Source organism: Morone saxatilis, unplaced genomic scaffold (assembly GCF_004916995.1).
Source record: "Morone saxatilis isolate NCDOM2014 unplaced genomic scaffold, NCSU_SB_2.0 Contig14, whole genome shotgun sequence".
In the NCBI taxonomy this organism is placed as follows: Eukaryota; Metazoa; Chordata; class Actinopteri; family Moronidae; genus Morone; species Morone saxatilis.
Genome location: NW_023339696.1, coordinates 15752369 through 15777102, shown reverse-complemented (window position 1 = coordinate 15777102; position 24734 = coordinate 15752369). Strand labels below are relative to the sequence as shown.

General features: G+C 39.3%; 1 protein-coding gene across 1 annotated transcript in view; it reads left to right on the top strand.

Annotated features, from left to right (window-relative positions):
* The window catches only part of LOC118323190 (heparan sulfate glucosamine 3-O-sulfotransferase 4-like), a 125072-nt gene that overhangs the window by 314 nt on the left and 100024 nt on the right, over window positions 1–24734 (top strand). Inside the window, exon 2 of the mRNA XM_035655121.1 lies at window positions 420–550. Within this exon, the coding sequence (XP_035511014.1) occupies window positions 420–550 (131 nt within the window). The remainder of the gene's footprint in view (window positions 1–419; window positions 551–24734) is intronic.

The window sequence follows — 24734 nt, the reverse complement described above, 5'->3', positions numbered from 1 at the left end:
GAAATTAATGTATTGTCGTGGCACAAAGAAACTGTTGCAACAGAGAGTGCAGCATGACCCGAGGCAGGACCAATTCAAGCCGCTGGAGCTTAATTCTTGGGTGATGTAAATTTCGTTTGGCAATTGAAGTGTCAGAGAGACGACACAATATTGCATCTGTAATCCCACAATCTGGGCATTTTTGTTGCTGCTCAGCTTTGAAGGTCATCTGTTTGCTTAAGCCTGCACACAAAACACATCATGCCAGTCCCCGCAAATGCAGTGTCACATTTATCCCCAAGGCAATTTATGCATGCATAAAAACTAGTGAAGGTTAAGGGTTGCTACCTTCCTTGGAAACCTGGTAATGGATATTTGGAAATACCCCGAGGAGGTAACAAATGAGAGGTGTAAAGTTAAATGTCCTGTGAAATCATCAGGAGATCTGAAACAAGCTGCCTTCACAGCCTCTGGGAGGTTTCCACAGACAATTATCTCGGGCACACCCAGCCCTCAGTTCAGTGTGACTACAGGTCAGCGTCGCACTGCTGCTCAGTTACAGATGTTGCTGGTAAGTCAGAGGCAGGGATGACGGAGCCGTCCCCTGGGTCACTGCGAAGACATGTGCTCGCCAGCTTGGCGTTCCTCCACGGAGCGGTGTTAGCGGAGTGCTCCTGCCTGCTTGCTCCAAGCAGGTGCTCAGTTCCAGTGGCTTAATGTGGGACGCCAGAGTGCAGGCAGTCCGTCAAAACCACTTTGGATCAAATTAATGCAACCAGGTGTGCCCCTGCAGTTGGGGCTCAGGTGACACCTGCTACTTCCCTTTAATTAGAGCTCAAACAGCTGTTTCAGGATAGACAGAGAGGGAGAGGGTCCCCACGTTAGTTTGCTGCCTCACCGCTTGATACTGGTCACATTTGATTATTGCTGCAAGTTTTGGGTAATGCTGATACATAAATCAATACCCAGCAGCAGGGAAATATAGGTTTCTGTCCTTTAGCAGCGAACAAAGCAGTAATAATGACATTGAATGTGTTTGCCTGCCTGTTTTTAACTCTCCCCCAGTGCATTTATAAGAAGAGAAGGGCACTTCTGGCCAAAAAGGCTCACTTCTGACAAATATGACTCACTTGCTAAGCAAGGTGAAGATAAAAGTGGAGGCAGTCTTCACCTCGTTATTCTAGTACTGTGGAGAATCTTCAGGGGGCTGCAAGCTCTGAGGGTAGTTTAGGTAGCTTTGATCTTTCTTGGATGCAGTAATAAGCATAGTGCAGATGAAGAGAGAAGGTATCCATCTCGAAATATGATTTCCCTTTGGTTCTTTAACAAGGCTAAAAAGAGGTGGGTGGTCAGCTCCAGGGGCTCTGCAGGAAATTTTAAGCTCCTGACAACGTGCGAGTGTAGAGCTCGTACATGCGACTGTAGAATCTGAACAAAGTGATATTACTCCAAATGTTCGGGAGGCCCCTGCAGCTGGGGATCGTGGGAATCATTACTGAAACTGCATGTCCCCCACAGTCTGTAAATCTGTAAGTCACAAGGTGGAGAATCTGTATCATAAAACCTACATGAGGAGAAGACAGAACATTAATAAATATGCATATAGTCTTTACAGAGTTCACACTTCTGAGGTACAGTGTAAAATAATTAATGACACTGGGTTGATTAATCTCTGTTCGTACATATGCAAATACACAGTACACGCATTTTTAATAATATGGTACACTCATCCAGGGATTTTAATTTTGAAAATGGCAAAAAGATGTCTTTAAAGCACTTTCCTTTAACAAAACTGAGTGCTCATACTCTCCCAGCTCTGCTCTATACAGTTCAAAGGTCAGTCTAAAATAAGAAGTTCATTTACCAGCAGAGAGCAGTATTGTGGCAGCAAAGGCCTTCCCCATCACATCACGGCTTAATAATTTAGTATGCAAAGAGGAAACAGAGATAGCCGCGTATCTCATGCTTTCTTTGTTGACAGTGTTTTGACTCCAAAGGCTTTTCATCAGGTCAGATTTATGAATGGCATCCTCAACATCACAAAGAGTCTGTAAAACAAAGATTAAGACATCAAAATCCTGTCAAGAGACACCAAATTATTAGCTATGTACAAATACAGACAAACTCACAATTTACTGTTTACTATACTTTCCAATATAAAGCAGAATGATTACTTCAGGTAAGTAAATAGGTGTGAAATATCCAATAGAGAACTCTATTTCAAATAATATATTTAACTGAAGAAGATGTATCTGTAATAAAGGTTTACATTTTTGTTATTTTACCTTATTTGTTTAATTTAAATATAAAAAAAGAGATTTTATTAAAAAGAGTTGTAAAATATGTAATGTAATGTAAAATATTCTTGCGTAGGCTCACAAAGGTCCAGAAAAGACATCCAGAACTGAAAAAACACACAACAGTGTAGAGACCTGAGTCAAGAATGCCTTTTGGCGGCCTGTGAACAAATAAAAGCTGTGGGTGTCTGACCTTGGCACACGCTACCAGCTTCAAACTGGGTCAGCAGTCGCCTCTACTTGTGATAAGAAGTCTATTCTTCATTTGTGGGCAAGTTGAAATCTAACGCACCGGGTGAATGCATCCACAGAGCTGTATGTCAGGATATGGGAGGGTAAATGTTCGCACTTCGCAGTGGAAGGAAGAAGATGGTTAATTTTGGTGGCACCTGTGACCTGCCACTGTTTCTGTCACAAACAACTGCCTCGGCGAATAAAGAGGGAGAGAGGAAAATGTATTGTGGCAGAGTCTTGTTTTTTTTTGTCCCAACAGTGTTTGGCAGACGTATGCATAGAGCTGCCAAAGTGTCATCACATAGTATTGATTTAGGAAACCTGAGAAGCTGATTGATGATTTTGAGTCTAGACTCCTAAACTTCCCTTTCATTGACTCTGTATTCGGTGCTGCATATATGAGAGGTGCTCCATATGGAGGGAAAGTCACCATATTTCCCATTGCTGTTACTAATAAATAATCACTATCGCTCCAAACCCCCTTAATGCACAAATATATATTACTTCCAGTGCATTGTTTCAAGAATGCTTGGGGGGAGCCGGAGCCAAAACATGAATAAAGCAGAGCAAAGTAATTCAGTCCTTCAACCACCTGCCTCTCCGATGAGCAAATACACAGACACATCCCTGAACATGCCCAAGGGCTCTTATCACATCCAGCTGTCAAATGGGTGCTGATACATCACCCAAGTTCTGTGTTCACATTGTGACACTTTGACCTCTCAGAATAAATCTTTAATATATCTGAATGAGTTGGGTGTTCATGGGTTTTTGTGTTTGAATTTACAGGGATGAATTTCCATATTACCGAAAAAAGTGGTCACTTTTTTTCTTTTGATATCAGTACACACTGATATGGTGTGTGGGTTTGATTGTGTATATGTCACCCTTTTAAAGGTGTTTATAGGATTACAACTCAACAAGGACAGACACAGTGGCCACTTGCTGTCTTTCCTGCACTTATTATTTTCACCCAACACAGCCCCTCAAACCCAACACACACAAATTACCCCCCCCCCCAAAAAAACAAAGCTGTATTACTGGTAACCTTGGAAACTGCAGCCTTGTTTTTCAGTTCCTTCAAAATCTCAGATTACAACGTCCATGTATTATGTTAGTCATTAAAGTTGGATTTGTCATATATCAACTTTGCACATGTTTTTGCCTCATTAGATTTGTCAGGATGCAGTGGTAGCTCTGTGAAAATGAGAAAGGGACATTTAATCAAATGTTTATGACAAAGTTTAATGCTCCACATTCTTGCATATCATGTATCCTGTGAAAAATCTGTTAAAAAGGGAAATAAAAAAAACGTCTAAAATGGGACACACAGCTGAACTGGTGGAAGGACTGCTGTCCTCTATAAGCTTCTTATATTTCCTTTGAAATCAAAACCAATTCATTAGTTTCCTCTGTCTAGTTAAGAGAAGATTTGCCCATGGGGGAATTTGTCCTGCCTTGCCTGTGGTTGTTTCATGTTAACTAATATCATTGGCAATTAAAATACCTATAGGCCTATGTGAGTTAAATTCACTTATTCAACAGCATTTTAACTGCACTGTATATCATTTTCCTCACCAAAAAACTGTTAAATCTGAGTGGGAAGACCCTTTGATTCTCTGTCTGGCCACATAAAACATTTCCATTTGCCATATTTTCCACTTTTAAAACACTGAGATGAATCCTTTACATGTAGGATATGAAAGATTTGGTAGTTCACTGACTCCAGGCAAACTTGGCAAGCCTCATCAGTTTGTATTTTAGCTTGGATAGACAAGAGTCTATAACAAACTGAAGCTGCACCCCTGATATGCCCTTCTAATTTTGATGCTAATGCTCAGTAAAACATAGATTATGTTATGATCCATTATAGTAATATTGTAACCTGTGTAAAATAAGGAAAACAATTCAAGCGTTTTACCTCCAGTCGTGTTTTGCTGCAGTCGGTGAAAGAAAGGAAAAACACATTTTTAAAAATAAATCATAACTTGAACTTCTCCTTCTCTGAGGATTTCTTGTGTCCAGATTCCAGCTCTACGACAACAGAGACGAAACAGCATCAAAGGTCATTTTGTAATCATTCAGACAAGACACATCAGCATTTGTGGTCACTGCAATCCTCATCATTATCTCTTTCACCGACATTATCACAGTAAATTAAACGTCCGAGCAATGCAAATGCAACAAACACCAGCAATCAATGCATTGTACACACACAAGGCAACTCACAAAAAAACAACAACAAACAATATGAATATGAATATGAATGAATCGAACTAACTAAATAAATAAGAGCACACATACATACACATAGACATATTTTCCACACAGTATATATATATTATATAAATGTGCCTGCAAAATTAACATATATCCCCCCCAAAAATAGATAAAAGGAAATAACAATATGTGCAGGTTCCACCTATAATTATAGCACCAAGCAGCAAGTTGCTATTTGGAATCATCCCTAAATTACCACTATGCAAAAATAGATTTTATTTGAATTTCCCTGAGACACTCTCACAAAATTACATTTGGAGACCCTCCAACTCTGTTTGATTTCAGCTGGAAGTGATGATGAGTTCAATTTTGGGAGAAAATATAAAAAGGAGAGGCTGCTGAGAAAAAGAAGAATGATGCCGATGTCACAACCTCCCAAAACTGAAAAAAAACCCCAATATGATTCCTCTCACAATGGGCAGATTAAATTTCCCCTAAGTTTATCAGAATATACTGTGTTTTCCCCATTCACCTTAAAGGATAATACTATTCATCCATTAAATGCATGGATGTTGAAACATCCCATTAGGGATGATTAGGGGCGGCTCAATGACTGGCAGTCATCAAACAGAAATTAGCTTTGTAGTTTTTGCAACATGGCTGCTGTTTTTCAGTCAAGCTCACATCCTCTGAGCTAGCATCGTCATACTCTGACTCAGGTTTCTTCTGAAGAAGAAAGGGATAGGAGGATGTAATTTGATTTAAAAAAAGGCTAATTGATTTACATATTTCCACGAGTTCCATAACCTTATTTATTATTTTATTCCTGATGATGAAACTCTCCTAACCTTAGCAAAGGAGTAATTTTAACCCATATCACGGTCTTATCGTAACCATAACAAAGTACTTATTTTAACCCAAACCAACCATCTTTCCCTAAACCTAACTCGCTGATAGGGATGTCAAGTCAGAAACCCCGTCTATGTGTCCTAGAGACCACAGACAGACAATGTATATTGTCATTTATTTGACTGGTGAATATCTAAGATATCGTATGTGGTATTGGCTCAAAATAAACTACAGGTGCCATATACATGATAATGAACAAAACATGTCACCTAGTGCAACCGTGTGGCTTATTCATGTGTTTTAAATCTATTTTAAAAATGCACTGATGTATTTGCTATATCAGGCTTTGGGTGTGTACTTGTTAGTAGGATTGTTGCTTTTGCACTTTTTATTGGATTTGTTGACAATAATAAAAACACACCCGCCATTTTCATGTATCTATTTTTAAATACTGCATATGCTGTCTAACCTGCCTATTTTTTCCCAGCATTTATCCCCTTTGCCCCATCCTTTTGCCCTAAATGTACATTATCTTCCAGTACTCCCACCACAGCCATATTCACCCCGTCCTGCTCACAATCCTGCCCATATCACATCCGCCCCTTACATGAATATTTTGACAGAATGACACAAACTTCAGACATTATTTACACCACAACATTTTGCACAAACTCAGTCCACAGATATGATCAGAGGTATTTCAGCCACTCCTTCAATTTATAGGCTTTGCATTGTTGCCACACATTTCATTTTTTTCCCAGAGTACAGCACACAGGGGCATGATTACCTCTCCACCTGTGTGATAGAAACATTTCCTCCATGACTTGGGGTCCCTTCATGCTTTCATTACAACACAACCATACATCTTCTCCGTATCTTGATGGTGTTCGGGGAGTGCAGCAACCATCTGGGGAAGCATACAGACATACAACACTGTATCATTTGTGGCAACCTATCAACACCAGCCTCACCTTTTTAATTCTGATTTAGAGGGAGAAGCAAGCGGTGGGGCGGAGGTGCTGATGATACAATCCCCTTCACACCAGGCCTACGGAACAAAAGAGACCATTGAGACCATCTCTCTTCCAGGAGACACATGAATCATCTCTGACAAGGCTCCTCCCCCCGTGGTGTTGCCGCCATGAATTATCTACCTCTGTAAAGGCCTTGATCAATTAGTCAATCTCTCAACTGCGGCCCTCAATTAACAAGGTGATTCCCAATGCTGCCGGCTCCTAACAAGTTGTGCATTACTTGACGCTGCCAATTAAAGCAGCGCTCTGCCACCGCTCTCAGAGCTGATACGGGTAAGTATACTGAGGGATTCATCTATAACCACTCTGTGCCTGTGAAGCTCAAAATGAGGGAGTAGAAAGCATCTCTCTTAGATTGATGTGCTCAGGGATGCTGTTAGAGAATTGATTTTGTTATAAATTCAGAGAGAAGGTGCCAATCACCTGCGTTGGCAGCCAAAAACACCCAGTCTGAACAGAATTTGAAACGAAAGCAGGGGTAAAAGGAGATGTCTGCGGGTTCAAACAGAATACAGATTGGCAGTGGGATGTGTAGGCCCCCAGTGCTCCTGAGCAACATACAACTACCCTAAGTCCACTCCAGTAGACCGTTCCATGTGTCAAGGGGACCCTGGTGCGTGAGGCTTGGTGTAATTGGAGCAATCTGTTCCCTTGGCCTGGAGCTGCTGAGGCTGTTACATGTTTGAAGTCATAACCCTGGCAAGATGTCCTCCATTTCCCACTGCTGTTGAACTGTGCTGCTGCTTGTTCTAGAAGCTCCAACCTCTGCATGCTCTCCACTGTACCTAAACGCCCTTTGACATTTGCACTCATGAACTGCCAAAGTGCTGCTTTAATGTTTGAATTGCTAGGGTTCTTCCCAATTCTCGCTTCTCACAATAAATTAGAAAGATTATTTCAAGATAGTACAGTAGGTGCTACGGGGCTTGAATCCACATGTCTTTAATTGCCTTGAAATGTCTTATTTTCCAATACTCAGCCTAATGTGTATGTTTATCAAAGGTTAGTCTTTGAACAGTGACTTTGAATTGACCATAAACATGTTACTGATAAATCTTTCAAGCTGAAAGGAATAGTTCGACATCTTGCAAAAAGATAGATGAGAAGATTGTTACCACCATACGGAGCAGTCAGCAGTCGGCTGGCTTAGTTTAGCACAAAGAATGGAAACGGGGCAACCAGCTAACTGGCTCTGACCAAAGGTAATATAATCCACCTACCAGCATTTCTAAAACTCATTAATTTAAACTTTATATCTTGTTTGTTTAATCTGTGCAAAACCCAAGCTCAAATCAACTCAACCGAGTCAAGTAGACCCCGCAGTACTCCAAAGTATGGGTACTAGTACCCTCATTTGAGAGTATACGAATACACTACAATACAATGCTAGCTGTTTCCCCATTTCCAGTGACACCAATCTTTTCGTCTAACTCTAGAAAGAAAATAACTGAATATCCTAAAATGCCAAACTATTCCTTTAATCAAATCTAAAAAGAAAAAGGGAAACAATACATAATTCATGTGCTGACTGTTTCTTATTTTGTTTAGTATTTCTTCAAACAATATGCAGTGATTATAACAACTTTGAAATCTAAATCAGGGTACAATATATCATAAGGAGGGAGCATTAGACAATATTTTTTTTAGACTTTTATAATATTTGGTGCTCAACATATAAATGAGCATCATTTGCTTCATTTTCTTGTACTGTTATGAACCAGAAAATATCCCCATGTCTTTGTAAAAATCAACTCTTGGTGCTGTTACCATGTCTACAAATCATCAGTCTCCCATTCACTGGCCATGAAAGGGCTCCATAATTTGCCTCTTGATGACATCACGAAAGCTCTTAAATGAATAAAATAACAAACCATATACTGACCACTTTCAGGCTTGTCTCATCTGCATACTGTAGGTATTATTTGTTTGACTTCACTTCACTCAGCACGGCAGTAGAGAATGTGGGAAAGGATATGGAGGGAAAATGTCCTGCAGGTCTCAGGTGATCTCTATAGAAGTGCTAACCCATGTAATAGAACAACTGTGTTCTCTCTCAGCTGGAGAGCACGAGACACATGAATGGCCACTCAAATCCTCGCATTAATATTGGAGTTGATAGACTCCCATCAAAGCTGCTGGGCCAGATGCATTACATTTCCTGCCTCATTGAAATAGCTTTTTTCGCCCCTTCATTCTTTTTCAAATTAGACATGCTTTGTTGGAGGAGTGTCTTCCTCAGAGGAGAGATGAGGACTGTAGATCTTTCCCAGAGCTGACTGCTAAAACAATCCGACTTACACTGTGATACATCTGCCTTTATCTTAAGTGGTGGTGATTCTTTGAAAAGACGTGAATCTAATTTGAGGTAATGGTGGCTAGCCTTGGCACCTCATTCTGCTCCTCAAAATGAACAAGCAAGAAGAATCTTGTCCAGAGATATTTGTTTAATCTGTCTTACTCTCTGTCACAGTGTTTCATAGGGTTGCAGTGATCCATAGGGTGCCCGAACAAGTCAATTTAATTTTCTAATTGCATCAAAATGTTTGGCTTCTACTCAATTTGTAGTAAATTGTCATGCTGTGGTGCTGTTTGATGTATAGGAACACTGCTACCTCCTCCCACAGTACTACATCCACAGCAGTTGAAATACAGGGCTGCATGTGAGGCCATCTCAATCATTTTGTACATGTATCCCCACTTGGCCTGAATTGTACATGACAGCCTGAATAATTGCAGAACTCCTGTGGGTCTTATAGGGCTTGATGAGGGCAGGTTGGGAGAGGATTCTTTTTTTTTTTTTAGCTGCATATATTTTTCTGATCAAAAGAGAATATTATAGGTGTGATGAGAATAATTAAATATAAGCAGCCCACCGATACTTGTCTTCCATCCACCTAGTCTAAAATATCATCATATATATCAAGACTGAAAGCAGTTTGTTACATCTGGATGTGATGACAGCTTGATCACATTAAAGAACCAGAAAAACATAAATTAATTTGGACATCAAACAAGAACAAGATTAAAGTATATTGCAATATAATGCTGCAGGGATGATACATTTCTGTAGACCAGGCTGGAAGTTAGCATTGCCCTGGTTCCTTCGATGAAAGCCAATGGGATTTTTCCATTGAAAATAAAATCTGTGCTGAAAAAAGGTTTATGACGTTTTGTTCAGCAAGATAATATTCACAAATGAACACCACTTTTATGATTTTTAATGCATAAATGTGATCGGCAGAAGTAAAGAGCTAATGTTAGGCTAAAAACGAGCTGTTTGCATGACTTCAACATCACCGCCACTAAACTTACAACTTGCAATTATATGGTGTAATTAAAATGTTTAGAACAGTTTGAAAGGGCACGAATATAAAGACAATAAGGCTGTGAAGGCGAACTAGTTAGTAGATAAGTCTTTGTGTTCGCCATGACAACGTTTAATGTCACCTCTGTAGTCCCATTTAGCCACTTGTTACCGACTGCCTTTCCTAAGACACAGAAAAGCTTCAAAATTCACAAGTGAGGTCATTACTGACGTATTACACGCCGTAGAAGAAAAAGAGAACATTTATTAAGCTTGTGTTAGCCACAACCCGTTTTTCATGCATCTAACCAAAAATCCATTCTAAAACCCCGCTGACATCGAGGTGAGGGAACCAGAAGTGCTGAAAATGCTAACATACTGTTGCTGCCACTATTTGAGCCAAGCCTTGCTGAAGTAAAGTGTGTAAGTGCATGCACATACAAAACATTTATACTGTGCAGCAAACCCTCAGTGAAAATAAATTCCTGCGAAGCTGGCAGCTGTTTTCAGCAAAAAAAAGTTAGACAAACCCACTATACACCACCTGCTTATAACAAACGGCAGACAGACACTGTTAGCAACTAACTGGTGAACATGGTGGAAAATTGAGCTGCTAAAGAGACAGATATTTCCCTAAGGAGTTGGTAGAGACCAAAAACAGCTAAAAGAGAGTAAATATTGGACATTTAAACATTCGGTAGTCAGAAATGCCTACAAATGAAATAAAATGTTGGATGTGTAAATAAGCAAGCTATGTTAAGTTAAGATTGTGCATAAGATAAAATAAAACTAAAGGTTTTAGTAACACAATGATTCTGTTAAAATTCAATGTGAAACAATATGAGTAGACCTACAAGTATAATTCAATGGAAATAAATATCAAAATAAACAGGTGCGGGCCATAGGTTGAAAAGACCCTGGGGGGGGGGGGGGGGGCAACATACTGGCCAAAGAAAAACTAGATTGGGGGATACAAAGGTGACCAAGACATTGGTTTAGCTAATCGATTCATTTATTTTTGTGGTGAGCACAATAATGACAAGACAACAATGAATGCTATCATATGCATAACAGATGCACATTATGAGATAAAATAAATGTCTGGAAGAATTCAGCAATACAATTTTGAAATCATTGATCATATTTTAGTTGCTTTTTGTGAGTTCATATAAATGTAACTGACTGTGTAAATGAGCACGTATGATATTTTCCCATATCAATCGCGGGTCCCTGAAACAAATTAATTAAAAACACTTAACACTTTATAATTAGTTTATTAAGTTACTGCTGCAAATACAACCTGCTGAGATTATGACATTTATGGTAAATGTTCAGTGCCGTAATCCAATAACCCTTAACCACGCTTTCCGCATATTCTGAAAGGATTTTTCAGGCTAATGTTTATCACACAGACATGAGACCGCAAGACTGTCTGATGAACTGATTTTTGAGGAGGAAAAGACTCTGACTCTGACTAATGGTAAATGCTATGTAGCACAAAGAGAACATCCAGACTACAAACAGGAAAGTCACATGTTGGGTCTGAGCTGACTGTGAAGCTTTCTGAGTGGTTATTTTTTTGCAGGTTCTTCTATTTTATGCAATCATATTTCTATTAACTGCTACAATGTTTTGTTCTTTTTTTTGCCTTTTTTCACCTATACTTCATACTACATTCCAGCTGTCAGAGGAAGGGGAATCTCTCATTGAGTTGTTTCTCCTGAGGTTTATTCTTTCTTCTTCAGTGGTTGTCTTTTTACTGAGTTTTTTCTTGACTTCTTAGAGAGCTTCGACTGGATCGGGAACCATTGCTGTTGTGAGCCTGTGAAGCCCAGTGAGACATTTTATGTGATATTGGGCCGTACAAATAAACTTGACTTGACTCGACTTCACAAGGCTTTTCCTCTGGGTGCTCCAGTTTCCTCCTGCAGTCCAAAGACATGCAGGTCAGGCTGACTGTAGCCTCTGACTTTTCCTCATGTGTGAATATGAGTATGAAAGTGTGTTAGCCTGTGATAGATTGCTGACCTGTCCCGGGTGTTTCCCTGCCTCTTGTCCAGAGCATATAGCCCCATTTTGAGCCTGAATGGAGAAAAAAATCAGCTACAGACAATGGATGGATGGCTGGATGAATGGGGGGTATGACACTAATCGTTGGTGTCCTCCCACTGCTCTGAGGCTGGAGAGATTGAAATCAGCCATGTTTCATGTAGCAGATGGTCAGACATAATGAATGAAGAATATGTGAGCTGGAAAGCAAACAAATTCATTTGGTTTACAATGAAATGACAAAAAACATTCAACTCACCGACTCACTGGTTTGGTTCACAAAACAGGCCTTCATGGGCATTATGGTCTGGACCAACATACCTCACTATTGTTCTGTCACATCATTTACACAGGAGACTTGTCAGGCTACATGCAGCAGCCAGCCTGAACACAGAGCACCACTTTAGTTTTGTTATAATCACAAGTCAGACTCATATGCTGTATTGTATTTACTGAGTTCTCCATACACAACCCTGTCTCCTAAATATATGCAACTAATTTGCACCAGAAAATATGTTTTAAAGGAAACGAAATGTCGACTGTTAGCAACAAGGAAGTGTCGTTAATTATTGTATCCAACAAGTTGCAGTAACGTTTTACTGAACGTATACTGAACCTCATATTGACCTTTCAACAGAGAATTAGACCTATCTGATTAACAAGCTGCTTTCACATTTTTCTTCAGTGTCATGAGAGTGCAGTCCTTGTATAATGTAATACGAGAAATAATGTAGTGGAAAGTTGATTCCACTAAATCCTTGTGTGATGTTTTGAAGTGTAGGCTTAATTATCACTCATATACACAATACACATTCACTGTAGCTTATGTTATTCATTTCAGTTATGTTTCTTTTTGTCATATTAACTACTTTGATTTATTTAAAATGTTATTTCAATTGCGTGTATGTGCATCTCTGTGTGTGCACATATTAACAGAAATTAGTGTTTGGAGGAAACAAAGAGTACAGGAAGGCTTGCAATATCTTCATAAAAAAGAAGTTGATTATTTTACCTGAAAGAAGAATTAGTTGAGTTTTAGACTGCTATAAACCTGTTACATACCTGTTGAAAAAAGCTCAGAATTTATGTAAAACCATATGAACAGCCAGTAAAAGGCAGATAAAATTGTAGTTAGTTAAAGCCTGAATAGAGAAGGCTGGCCTTTGCACAATATACGGTAGCTTTAAGGACACTGAAAGTGGATTTATAAGCTTCAAATATTATCCTTTACATTAATATATCTTATGAAAGGATGAATCATTGTGCTGGCAGCAGAGGCCTGCCCTGAGCACAGGATCAGTCCAGATCAGGAGCTCTCTTTCTGATTCCTGAGGTGTAAAACTACTCTTATAGCCACCATAACTACACCTGCATACTAAAGAGACTCTTTTATTCATTCAAATTACTGTGCAGAGGAATACCGAAATATCACTCACACAGCTCAAATTTGCAGTGAGTGATAAGCTAAATATGCCACCCAAAACATAACTGATTTATCAGTAATCCATTTAACAGGCCAGACAAGATGCAAGGTGGTAGCGGATAGCATGACCAATGAGCCCTGATAAGAAATGAGTGCTCACTCTCAACCTTTATCCTCTTCAGAAAAATCCAAATATGCAGACTCGGTTTATTTAAATTTAGCTGGCATTTTAAATGTGAGGTTCTCACATTCAAACCTGGTCTTATTTCTATTAGGCAAATAAAGAAAAGCCCAGGATCTATGCTATTATAAGGTAAAAAAAAAAAAAACCCAGAAACTCTTGGATTTGGCAATTCCACTTATTCTTTTTTGGACATGCATGTAAATATATACTGGGAGTGCTTCTAAACACTATTCTATCTCTCTGTACTTCCTTATGAGTTGACTTTTATTTAATCCAGTTTATGTAGTGCTCCACCTTGTTATTAGTATTGCATGATGATTCGCATGATCACCAATTGACTATATATATGTTTTTTATATAACCTATGTTTTGAAAGACTGAATAACATCGTAATAATGTCAATGCAATGGAGGAGGATCTGTAGCAGCTGCAGTGAAATCTGACCACACAGTTATTAAGTTACATTTCAGTTAGCAGTCAGTTCATTTGAAAGTCACCTCGTATTTATATTTGCTTGGGTTTTCCAAGCAGCTCCTTTGTGCGCTGCAGCTTGAAATGTTTTTGAGTTTATAGAGGTGTTTGTTCAATGCGTAATGGATTTCTGTGACTCACTGGGCTGTATCACGTATTTGTCTTGCCTCACATTAAGTATCGAAATGTGTCTGACCAGGAATTATGGGGCCACAAACTTTTACTGGTACAAAATTCTAATTTTTAACATTTCTCTCTTGTCATTTATTTAAACTGTTATTGTTTCAGTTGTATTATTACCAGCTTCTGGCTTACTTTATTAATGCAAAATGTGCCCATTACTATCCTATGAGGGCTTGCTTGTGCACTTCTGTTTATTAATGTATAAATGCTCTGTTGTTTGCACATGGGTGTTTTGTGACTGCAGACTTCTGCCATGATCCAGAATGAAATCATTAAACTCACTTCATTTATTCTATTAATATCACAAGCCTTAGAATAACATGAAGTTGAAAAATAGTAAACACAATGTGCAAAAAAAAAAAGATACCCGTATAATGACACAGCAGTGTTGTTGTATTATTAAAAAGGGTGAAACTGACACTTGGAAATCTCAAAAACTCCCATATGTAGTCTGAGCTTTGAAAACAACACAGTTAAGAGTATTATTTACAGGTCGTGAAGCCTGAACACTGAGCATGAATAATATCAACCAACACCATCTGGGGAACTTCAAAGTTTCACATTAGCCAGTAATGAACATTAGTGTTATAAAGAGGGTCACTGAGCAAATCAAACTCACACAGAGTGTTTCTTCATTCGATGCACCCTTTGAGAAAGCAGCAAATGCTGCAATAAACCGGTGAGTGAGTATCAGCTTTATAGCATGTGGATGAAACCACATCCATTACGAACACTGTGGCTGCGGCTCCCCGCCCTGATCTTAAACTGCTGTGACTAGAAATCCAGACAAATGTTTACGCTCCGTACAACACAAGCATATACTTCTGTTTGGACAAAAACAATCCCTGACATAGTAATTAGAGACTCATCCTTTGTTTTTCAGTAATAGTTTTAGTAAGAAAGTGATATGTGTTGGGATGATATGTATAAAGGACACTGAATTTCATCCATACAAATCATCATTAAAATAAAATAAGCTATATCCTTGCTTTAACTTGAATATTTTTCTATATGTTTTGCAAAAACAAACGAACATGCATAAATTCAACATACTGATTTTAACTTTGTTGTTTGTTAGTGAACAGGCAATAAGCTATAACTATCAAAGCTAAGTAATGGTATCTTATATGTCGTTTTTGCACACTGACACATGTCTGCTCTGAGGGTGTACTGCTGCACATCTACACGAGGGGAAAAACAGAAAGAGTCTGTGTTTGTAGAATACTGAGCAGTGTATTTGGACATAATTTACCCTACTGTATTTCAGAATGTTTTTTCTTGAACTAGTTTGGTATCATAACTCTGACAGAAGCCTCTTGTGCAGCAGCAGATGTGTGAAAATAGTCTCCATGTCGTGAGAGCCGAGCAAGAACAAGAACAAACTGGAATGTTTCTAATATGTCGCGTTTGCTTTTCTCTCCTCTCGCTGAGTGCTCTGCAACAACTCAAAACAATGCATTATTTATGTGTATGTGATTTTTTCCCCCTGTCTCTCTATGAAGAACGATGACTTTATGTACAAACGCTTGAGGGTAGTGCCATGTCTTTTAACACTTCTTCTTCACACATGCAAATGGTAGAAATGTAACCGAAAGTACAGAAAATTGTTTGAAAAAAGAAACCAAAAATACCCATAAAGCTAAAGTACACATTATGGCCATTCTCCCAAAAAGGAGGAGTTTCTATACAACAAAGTGTATTTCAAGATTGGTTTTCTTTGGACAGTTGCCTCAAAAAACTGGTGATCTAGGGCCTCAAGATTCACATCATCAGAGACAAGCTTCAGCAAAACAAGCTCTCCGCTGTTGAAGATTGGAAGTGTTTTCACTGATTTCATCCATCATCCAATCCATGCTTCAACTGCAACCTGAAGGATGTAGCATCCATCCTAATGATTGGTTTGGTGTTAGACCCATAGTTGGTCGCAGTGACTGAGGAAATCACGACTGCCAAGCGACCTGAATTTGTCTGCAAAAACCTGCTGTCTACTGTTGAGGGCTCTCAGGAGAAGATCGAGAAAGTTGCATTTTGTGTTAATTGTTTACCTGTGGAAAAGAGGTTCCCCAGCCATCCTGCCAGAGAGGAATCTGGACAGTACGGTACTCAAATGTGTTGAGTCACAACTGTGCTGCGGTATGCGCGAGCAGTGGTTCCACTAAAAACAGGTGCAGGAGGTGCTAGTAACAATGCAATAAGTTGGTAGGAATAAAGCAGCAAGGTGCATCAACAGGATGGGAGCAGGGGATTGACCATAGTATCTCATGTTCTTAGCCCTGATAGGCCAAGCCTCACTTTGTCAAGTTCATGATTCAGTCCGTTTATATTGTCTTCCTCTGCCTCTCCAACTTCTTCTGCTGAGTGACTATTATGCCCTCTGTGCCTCAAAAGAGAAAGGCTGTAAGACATCTTAAGCTCTAAGCGCTAGGAGGAGAGAGTCATCACTGGTGTGACAGCCAGGTGCTGAAGGCGAGATACTCCTACCAGCTTGGCATGACTCCACTTTCATCAGAGCAGGGGAGAAGCCACAGCCGAGAGGGTCAACCAAGCAGTTTAAGACAGACAGTTCAAAGCGTGGCAGTATTTTCAGCTCAAATTCACATTACTGTGACCATGCTTAGTCCAGACAATGTGCTGCTGTCTAAAATATCAGCACAGGTACTTAAAGTGAGCTGACTGTGTCCTAGGAGAACGAGCCAGAGGAGACCCGATGATGAGAAGATGACAGAGTATCAGGGCTTGACGGCACAGCTAGGAGTGATGTACACAGTATGTACTCATCAAGGAAGGTCGCACAGTTGTCTTTCCACAAACCCAGCAGTCTCCTGGCAGGCTTGGATTAACTGAGCAGGCGTGCAGGACACCTCTCCCTGGGGAGGTGGACCACCAAGAGGGAGGTGAGTGCACAGGGCAGTAGCCCAGGGATCTGTTGCACGGATCATTTGTGAAAGTCTCCTGGGGCATCACAGATGTGCACATACTGAGGCACAGGCTGCAGGCAGGGCCTTATTGTGGTTGTGGATTAAGAGGAGTTATCCATAGATTATACATGTTGCCTGGACACATTCCAAGGCCTGATCAGTCCCCCTGTTGTCTAGGGGACAGTGACTGATTTAAAAAGAGCTGATAAGACACTGATCCTCATATAGCATTCCTGATTATGTACTTAACTTAGTGAGCAAATGCTGTACACTGAAAACCAGTTGAATAAACACATGTATAAAGAATTCTGCATTTGAAACTTTATGAAAAGGTCAATTTTTTTTTTTTGTTACGATATACAGATTTTCATAATGTTACACAGTACAAATACTCAAAAACTGTACTTTGGGACATATTTGAGGTACTTTAGGTACATAAAATGTTTATTATCATTACTTACATACATTTTATATAAATGATCTGAAAACCATTAAATATCCATACTCTAATCAACAGTTGAAAATTTCTGTTCATTCAAATTCATAATTGGTTGATAAATGTAATTAGATATAAATATCAATATATTTTGTCTGTCAATGTTTTGGTTCATTGACAAACATGATGTAGGCATACCAATTACTTATGTTTGATCACTGATCATTTATTTTCAGCTGGAATATACAAAAGACCATTCTTTTCCTTACAAAAAATAGATATTACATGATCATGGCCACTAGCCCTTATGTGGTGCATGGGCGGACAAGGCTACACATTCAGTAGCAAATATTCTGTAAACAGAAAAGTCCAACTTCTCTTGAACCAGCTTTTCCACTGCATGCAGCCAAAGCTACAGGCACCTCGAGCTCGACAGTCTGTGTGTCTTTACAATAAAAGACAAGAATCCTCTCAAACCTCTTGCACAGCTTAAAGCAAAACAACAGTCCTCAGAGATGCCAGATACAATGCTAATAAATACATGTTTGTATGTATTTTGTCCTTGAAAGTTGGATGGAGCTGCATTCCTGGGGTTCATAGGAACAATGGCAGATGCTACTGACAGGAACTGATCCTTAACTAAGGTCAGATTCTCTTAAAGTGCTTTTATACTTTAAATTGTAAGGCAAACATCTCCAAAGGCCCCCACACTGAGCTCTGCGTATTCAGACTATGGCACATCAGGAGGTTTTCTGGCCTTGTTCTCTTTACTTCTCTGTACTTTGACTGTGAAATGAGACAATGCCTGTGATGTTAAGAGTTCACGTTGTCAGCTTTGAGTGCTGGAGGGGATTTTCAACCCTATCAAACAAACTGTTAAAGAGCCACAGACCCTTATAGTACTTCTGACTAAATTATTCAACAGATTAAGATTTGATCCTGTTATCACTATCTGTTGCCCCTTTTTTTATCAATGATTGTTGCAAACTGTTGGAGGAGAATGGGGAATTGGCAGAATTACCACAGAGTCACACATAAGAGGAAATTCAATACTTTTACATCAGTAGTTTTACCTCTATACAAGAAACCGTGTAGCGAGCAGTATTTGTTACAGGATATCAGTATTGAAAATAAGTCAGTAAAGAAGCCAAAGAGGCACACTTTTGGGTCAAGATTTGTTGAACACAGTTAAATATCAGACACTGTACTGTGGCTACAGAGAAATTACATGAAAAATAAAAGTCAAGCTTTAAAATACATTCTTGGCCACAGATGAATATCCACACAATAATTCGTCTCGGATGCCAACGCTGTCTGTCTGTCTCTTTTTTTATTTTATTTTTGGGCTAATTTAGCCAAGTCACTCTGAACCAGAGAGACGACAGGTCGAGTGAGGCGGAGGCTGAGGTGAATAACAAAAGGGATTTCTTCAGAATAGAAAACAAAACAACCCGTACACTAATCTGTTAGGATGCTCTGTGCTACAGCAGGGTATTATTCTATGCCCCTCTGGTTGGCGGCGTGTGTGTGTCTGTTAAATGTGATATGGTCTTATGTTGACAAAAGCTAGAAGGTTGGTGTCTCTTGTTTCAGACTTAATTCCACACATTCATTTGTTGTTTTATTCTGTGTCCTTTTTGACACTATACCACTTCTACCACTAATTATTAAAGCATTAAAAAAATATATATATATATTTGTTTGTATTTTAATTATACTCACTCTAATGTTTTCCTACTGGACACAAGATGACAAAAAGTCCATTCTCAGTGTACGCGCACTGGTGACATCGATTTGTGATGTCACAAATCATGCTCATAGGACCCCGCCCCTTAAAATCTGATTTTCAATGAGCGCCAAGAAACTTTCCACTTTCAGCAGATGAATGTGAAAACATCCTTCTAGTGTCAAATTCTACACAGACATTATTCTGAACAGTGAAGCTCAAACATTCGACTGTTGGAACAAGAAGAAAAACTTATTTTTGAGTGGAAAGGGACTTTAAAGATATTTCAGTCTGGACCAAATTTGTGTGCTGACTGACAGATCGACATTCCCATCCACCCAAAGACACTGTGAAAGTAGAGCTACAAGACCAACACAAGTCTGTAATAGCTAGAATGACAAATCTCTTGTTCAAGGCTACTTCACTGATGGGTAATGAGTGAGGGACAAGTGCCACTCATTTACTTCCCCAGAAGCCTGCTTCTCTAACCTTGGGCTATTGCAAGCTTATGTATCAAGCTCCTGCTGGGAGTATTGTACATGCTCAGCATATACGCAGATATTTAGGACACTAAAACACTATGCATACAGACACTAGAAATAGTTTAAAATTCACGTATATTCACTTTCTGATGTTGAATTCAAATCATGGTTGCCATCTTGCTTCTGCTGCTCGAATGTGTCTTCTGTGGCTTTTAGCAAAAAAAGGAAGCAAGAGTGTCACTTACTGAGCATCAGGTGGGTTAAAAGCTTGTGCTGATGTTGATGGCTCAAAGTGACGGATATGGCAGACAGTTTCATTTTGTTTCACCTGCATTAATGTGAAAGGTATGACTGCAGTTCATACACTGACTCAGACTCCAATCCATTAAGGGTAAATCAGGACGCATTAGACCCTTAGATGAAATGTGTTGCACTCAGTTTTAAATTGCTGTTTTTTCCACCCTGAATGCTGTTTTCTACAATAAAAATTCAGGAACATATCTGACATGTAGCTGTAGACACTAATGTGGAGGTAGATGTGGCCAATGACTGCTGTTCTTTATCAAATAAAAGCACATCTATGATTATACATCATAAAAAAGGAAATTCAGGCTACATTGTTACAGTCATCGCCGTCGAGAGCTACAGTTGCAAATGCTTTTAATTTATTTATTCTCTGAGACGTACTGACAGGCAAACCTAGATTCATCCAAAAATGCAGTAAAAGCCGCTGAATTAATAAAGGGCTATGAGCTTTTACCAGAGTTGTGAGAAGAGAAGACTGTTTATTTTAGCTGGCTTCTCAGTCGGCTCACTGCTGCTCTGACAGAACAAGTAGAGCCTGTAAAGTCCCACGGCGACTCCAGTGCATTTTACAGTACATATGTTCCTGCACTGGGCTTGTTTGTTTTTATGAGAGATATGAGTTTTATACCATTGTTGCTGTCTGGAAAAGGTTTTGCAGTGAAGCAATGAATTATAGAACATTTTCAATATATGGAGCCGGTGATAAAAATCTATATTTTTATTTTCATTTTGTTGTTTTCTTTCATCTGCCAACATCAACATCCTCTCTTCCTCCTCTCTCACTCCTCCTTTAGTCATAACTTGTTATTTAAGCAGTAGCGGAAAGAAGACCAGAGCTTAAAATTAAAAGTAGCTGTGACCAGAAATAAAATTATTTTATTTTTTACATTCTATATGACAAAAAGAGAATAGGTTACATAAATGTTGTATTGTAAAGTTCATGTTTAAAGTCATAAAGGTTAAAAATCATAACTTGTCCCATTGCGTACAACATACTGTACAGTTTAATTCATATTAGTGCTATTATCTTAAAGTAGCATATTGAGAATTTTGATAATTCACTGTGACCATAATTGAAACACTGAGACCAGAGGTACACTTCTGGTACACCAGAAGTACCAGTTAGCCTGCTAGCTTCCACTACTATCACAATAGCAATGACTCCAATAGATGTTACTTTTAATTCATCTTACACTTGCAGAGTCATTAGCAGCCTGTGTACACTTAGTGATGTGTTTGTCCTACATTATAGAAAGGAAGGGGGCTAGCAAGCATTAGCTGTCTTTAATGAGTGCAGTTGTGGTGACATGTCACTGTAACCTCAGCTGTCCATTGGCTTTGGAGTCATATAGAAAACACTGTAATGACACTTTTTTTTTAAAGTACCGAAACTGTCAGTCAGAAACAAACACTCACGCCCCCTGGAGAATGCTAATGTAGGGGGTGCTGCCACGCTTTTCTTTTACAAGTTTGACCAAGTAAGTGAAAATCAACACCAAGGATATATATGTTGATTTCTTAGCAATAATGACACTATTTTGAGCCCATTTCCCCACTTAATCGACCTTATCAAAACTTATGTAAAGTCTAAAAAAAAAACATTTTCCAAAAGGACCAATTAAACACACTTTTCTTCTTTTATGCAAGCCTTCTCACAGCAGTTCAACCACTCAGATCCCAAACCCTTGCAATCAAAATCCTACTGAGAAACTCACAGACCTTTGAAGTCATTGACAAGGTTTTCACTTTGCAGAGGACAGTCTCTATGTCATCCCTCCCCTCCTCCTGGCAGTATGTCTTCATGCTCTCACAGGGTCAACTCATGGGTATCTCCACCAGTCAGGCCGGCGAACGCCCTGCCTACAATGAGAACTGCAAAAAATCATTTTGATGTTGGGGAGAATAATGCAAACTTAATTACCCTGAGCTAATAACTTCAGGCAATCGAGCCAAACCCAGCTCAGTGTCTCCTTTTTAATTGTGAGGACGGCTAAAACCTTTTCTCTTTCGCTTAGAGGGAGTAGCTCGGCAGAAGTGCCGGTTTCTGCAGCTGCTTTGAACAGGGTGATAAGGGCGCCTTGAATGCAGCATGTAGACTATCTTTCCTGGTTTGTCTCTTCAATGTGAATAATTACACTGAAATTTGAGCAGACCAAAGATAATGTGTCTACGGCTAATCCGATAATTTTCAGTACAGTGTAGAAATCACGGTTCTTAGACACTAAAACAAATGTGCAGTGCAGAGAGTGCAGAACACTTTAGAGGGAAGCCGCTCTCAGAAATCTCCCACTCCAACCCCCGTTTCTGTGCTATGATGTTAACCTTGGCTGAAATAATCATGCATGTGCGTGTGTTCTGACCAGCCGTTTTGATCAAACAACTGGAGTACTTTATTGTTTTCTGCTGAGGAAAGATGTGTGTGGATGCTATCAAAAGGCCAGAATATTTACTGGAATCTTTTGTTGATTAGGTGGATCGCATCTCAAAGGCTGCAAATCAGTCCCTTTGTTTTGCTTTTCAGAGAGACTAAAGGAAGAGGATTAAAGTCATTTTTAGACCCTCGGGCAAAATCTTAAACAAGGTTCACAGAATTAATCAGTGTTTGGCCAAGACAGGGTTGAATCGCTGAAGAAAAAAAAGTCTATTTTATCAGGAAAAACCGCATTGTTCATTAAATAATATGTTTGTGTGTAGTGCTCTAATGTTTTACTGGCTTTTGTTAAAACCTCATTACAGCCTAAGATAACAGGATATGCCATGGTACAGATCTGAGTTAATGTGTTAACAAACCTACATTTATTGGCGTAAAATAAAATAAGATCTTGCTAATTAGCATTTCAGTAATTCTGCCTTTAACACAAGATATGAGCAGAAATACTGCTCATGTGAAAAGCTCAGGAATTTGACAGTTTGACAAGGAAACACTGACAAAAGATGAACTACAGCCGTCAAATATCAAAGATATTATACTAAAGAAAGCTGATAGCCTAAAGTCATCAGCTGCACTGTTAGAAGTCTCTGCCAACAGATCTGATGCAAGTACAATCACATTTCAACTGGTCAAACTGTCATTTTTCTTTCAAAGTTTCAACAACTGACAATCTATTATCTGTCTGTCAGACCCTCTTGCTGCAGACGTTCACCTTCATCAAATGTGGTAATTTGACCAAAAATATATGGGCCATTATTGAGTAGACTAAAGGTCGGGTCAAACTTATTCAGAACCAGTTTATAAGATGTGTTGTCGAACCTGTTGGAAATCCTTCCAATTGTGAATTTCTGTTTATCTTTCCATTTTAAACACGCAGCATGTGTACAATGAGCTGAGGGGGGTTTTCTCTCCCCTCGCTGACATATTGTAGTGACATCTGCAGCTGAGGTGTGATCAAACGTATGTCACTGCCACACACACTGTTGGAAAAATGTGTTATTTTCCAAACTTGGATCGACTACCAGGCTGAATCTATACATATACATGTTCATTTCATATTTCTGTTGCTTTCAACCTGCTTGCTCATTTGAAATGGTGTTGAACTTTTAAGAAAAATTATACACACAGATATATTTTTGAACCGATATTTGGTGGCAGGCTTTACTTCTTTCCACTTGAATAGGCCCAGTCACACCCGCCGCCCCCCCGCCACCTGACACTGACCCCTAACCTCTCCTGTCACTGCATCTGTGAAAGTCTGCCCTTGTGCGTGTGCAATGTGTGGGGTGATGTTAAAGGACTAGCTTGAGAAATATGCCTAGTCACTTTCTTGCTGAGAGTTAGATGAGAAGGCTGATGCACTCTCATGTCTGCTTGCTAAATATATGGCTAGCCAGTAGCTGGTTCACTTGGCTTAGCGTAAAGAAACAGGGGGATACAGCTTGCCTGGCTCAGTCTACAGGGAACACAATTAAAAATCTAGTTAAATCTCTTTCTATTCTTAGTGCTAAGGTAAGCTTAGAGTGGTATCAATCTTCTAAGACTTAGAAACAGAATAAGCATATTTAATACAAAGTCTTTTTGCCCTTGTTGAGCCTGTTTTCAGCCTCTTGGACCCCTAGTAACACCATATCACATGTCTGTTTTGTACTAAACTGAATATAACTTCTCCACTCATTGCAATTCTCTTTACAGTTATTTAACTATCCATTTATTTATGGCTTACATTTACTCTTTACATTGCAATTAAACAAGCTGTATTTTAACTTTATTTGTATTAAAAATGATGCATATGATAATAATGATATTTCAGTCCCAGTGATAATGATAATTCCTGAACTGACCCACAGCTTTTTCATGCAGGAGCAAACACATTAAATGGAGGCTGCTTTGACTAATGTCACTGTGCATGGTGTAATCTGTGTGTAAATGTGCAGTGGATGCAGGCTGCAAATTTACAAAAACACAATAAAGAGGGTGGGAAGACAGAAAAGGGCCAATATTTTAATCATCTTTTTGTGGAGCAGTGCTGGTCACTCCTGTGCAGATGGACAGTTGGCTGTGAGACTGGAGTGGTAGGGCAGTTACATGGATGGATTCACAGAATCATGCAGAGTTTGAGGATGTCAGAGACAAGTGCTGCTGTTAGTGGTAAAAAAAAGCAAGAATTATGATGTGACTGTTCAGCCTGAGGTCACACTGCTGCAA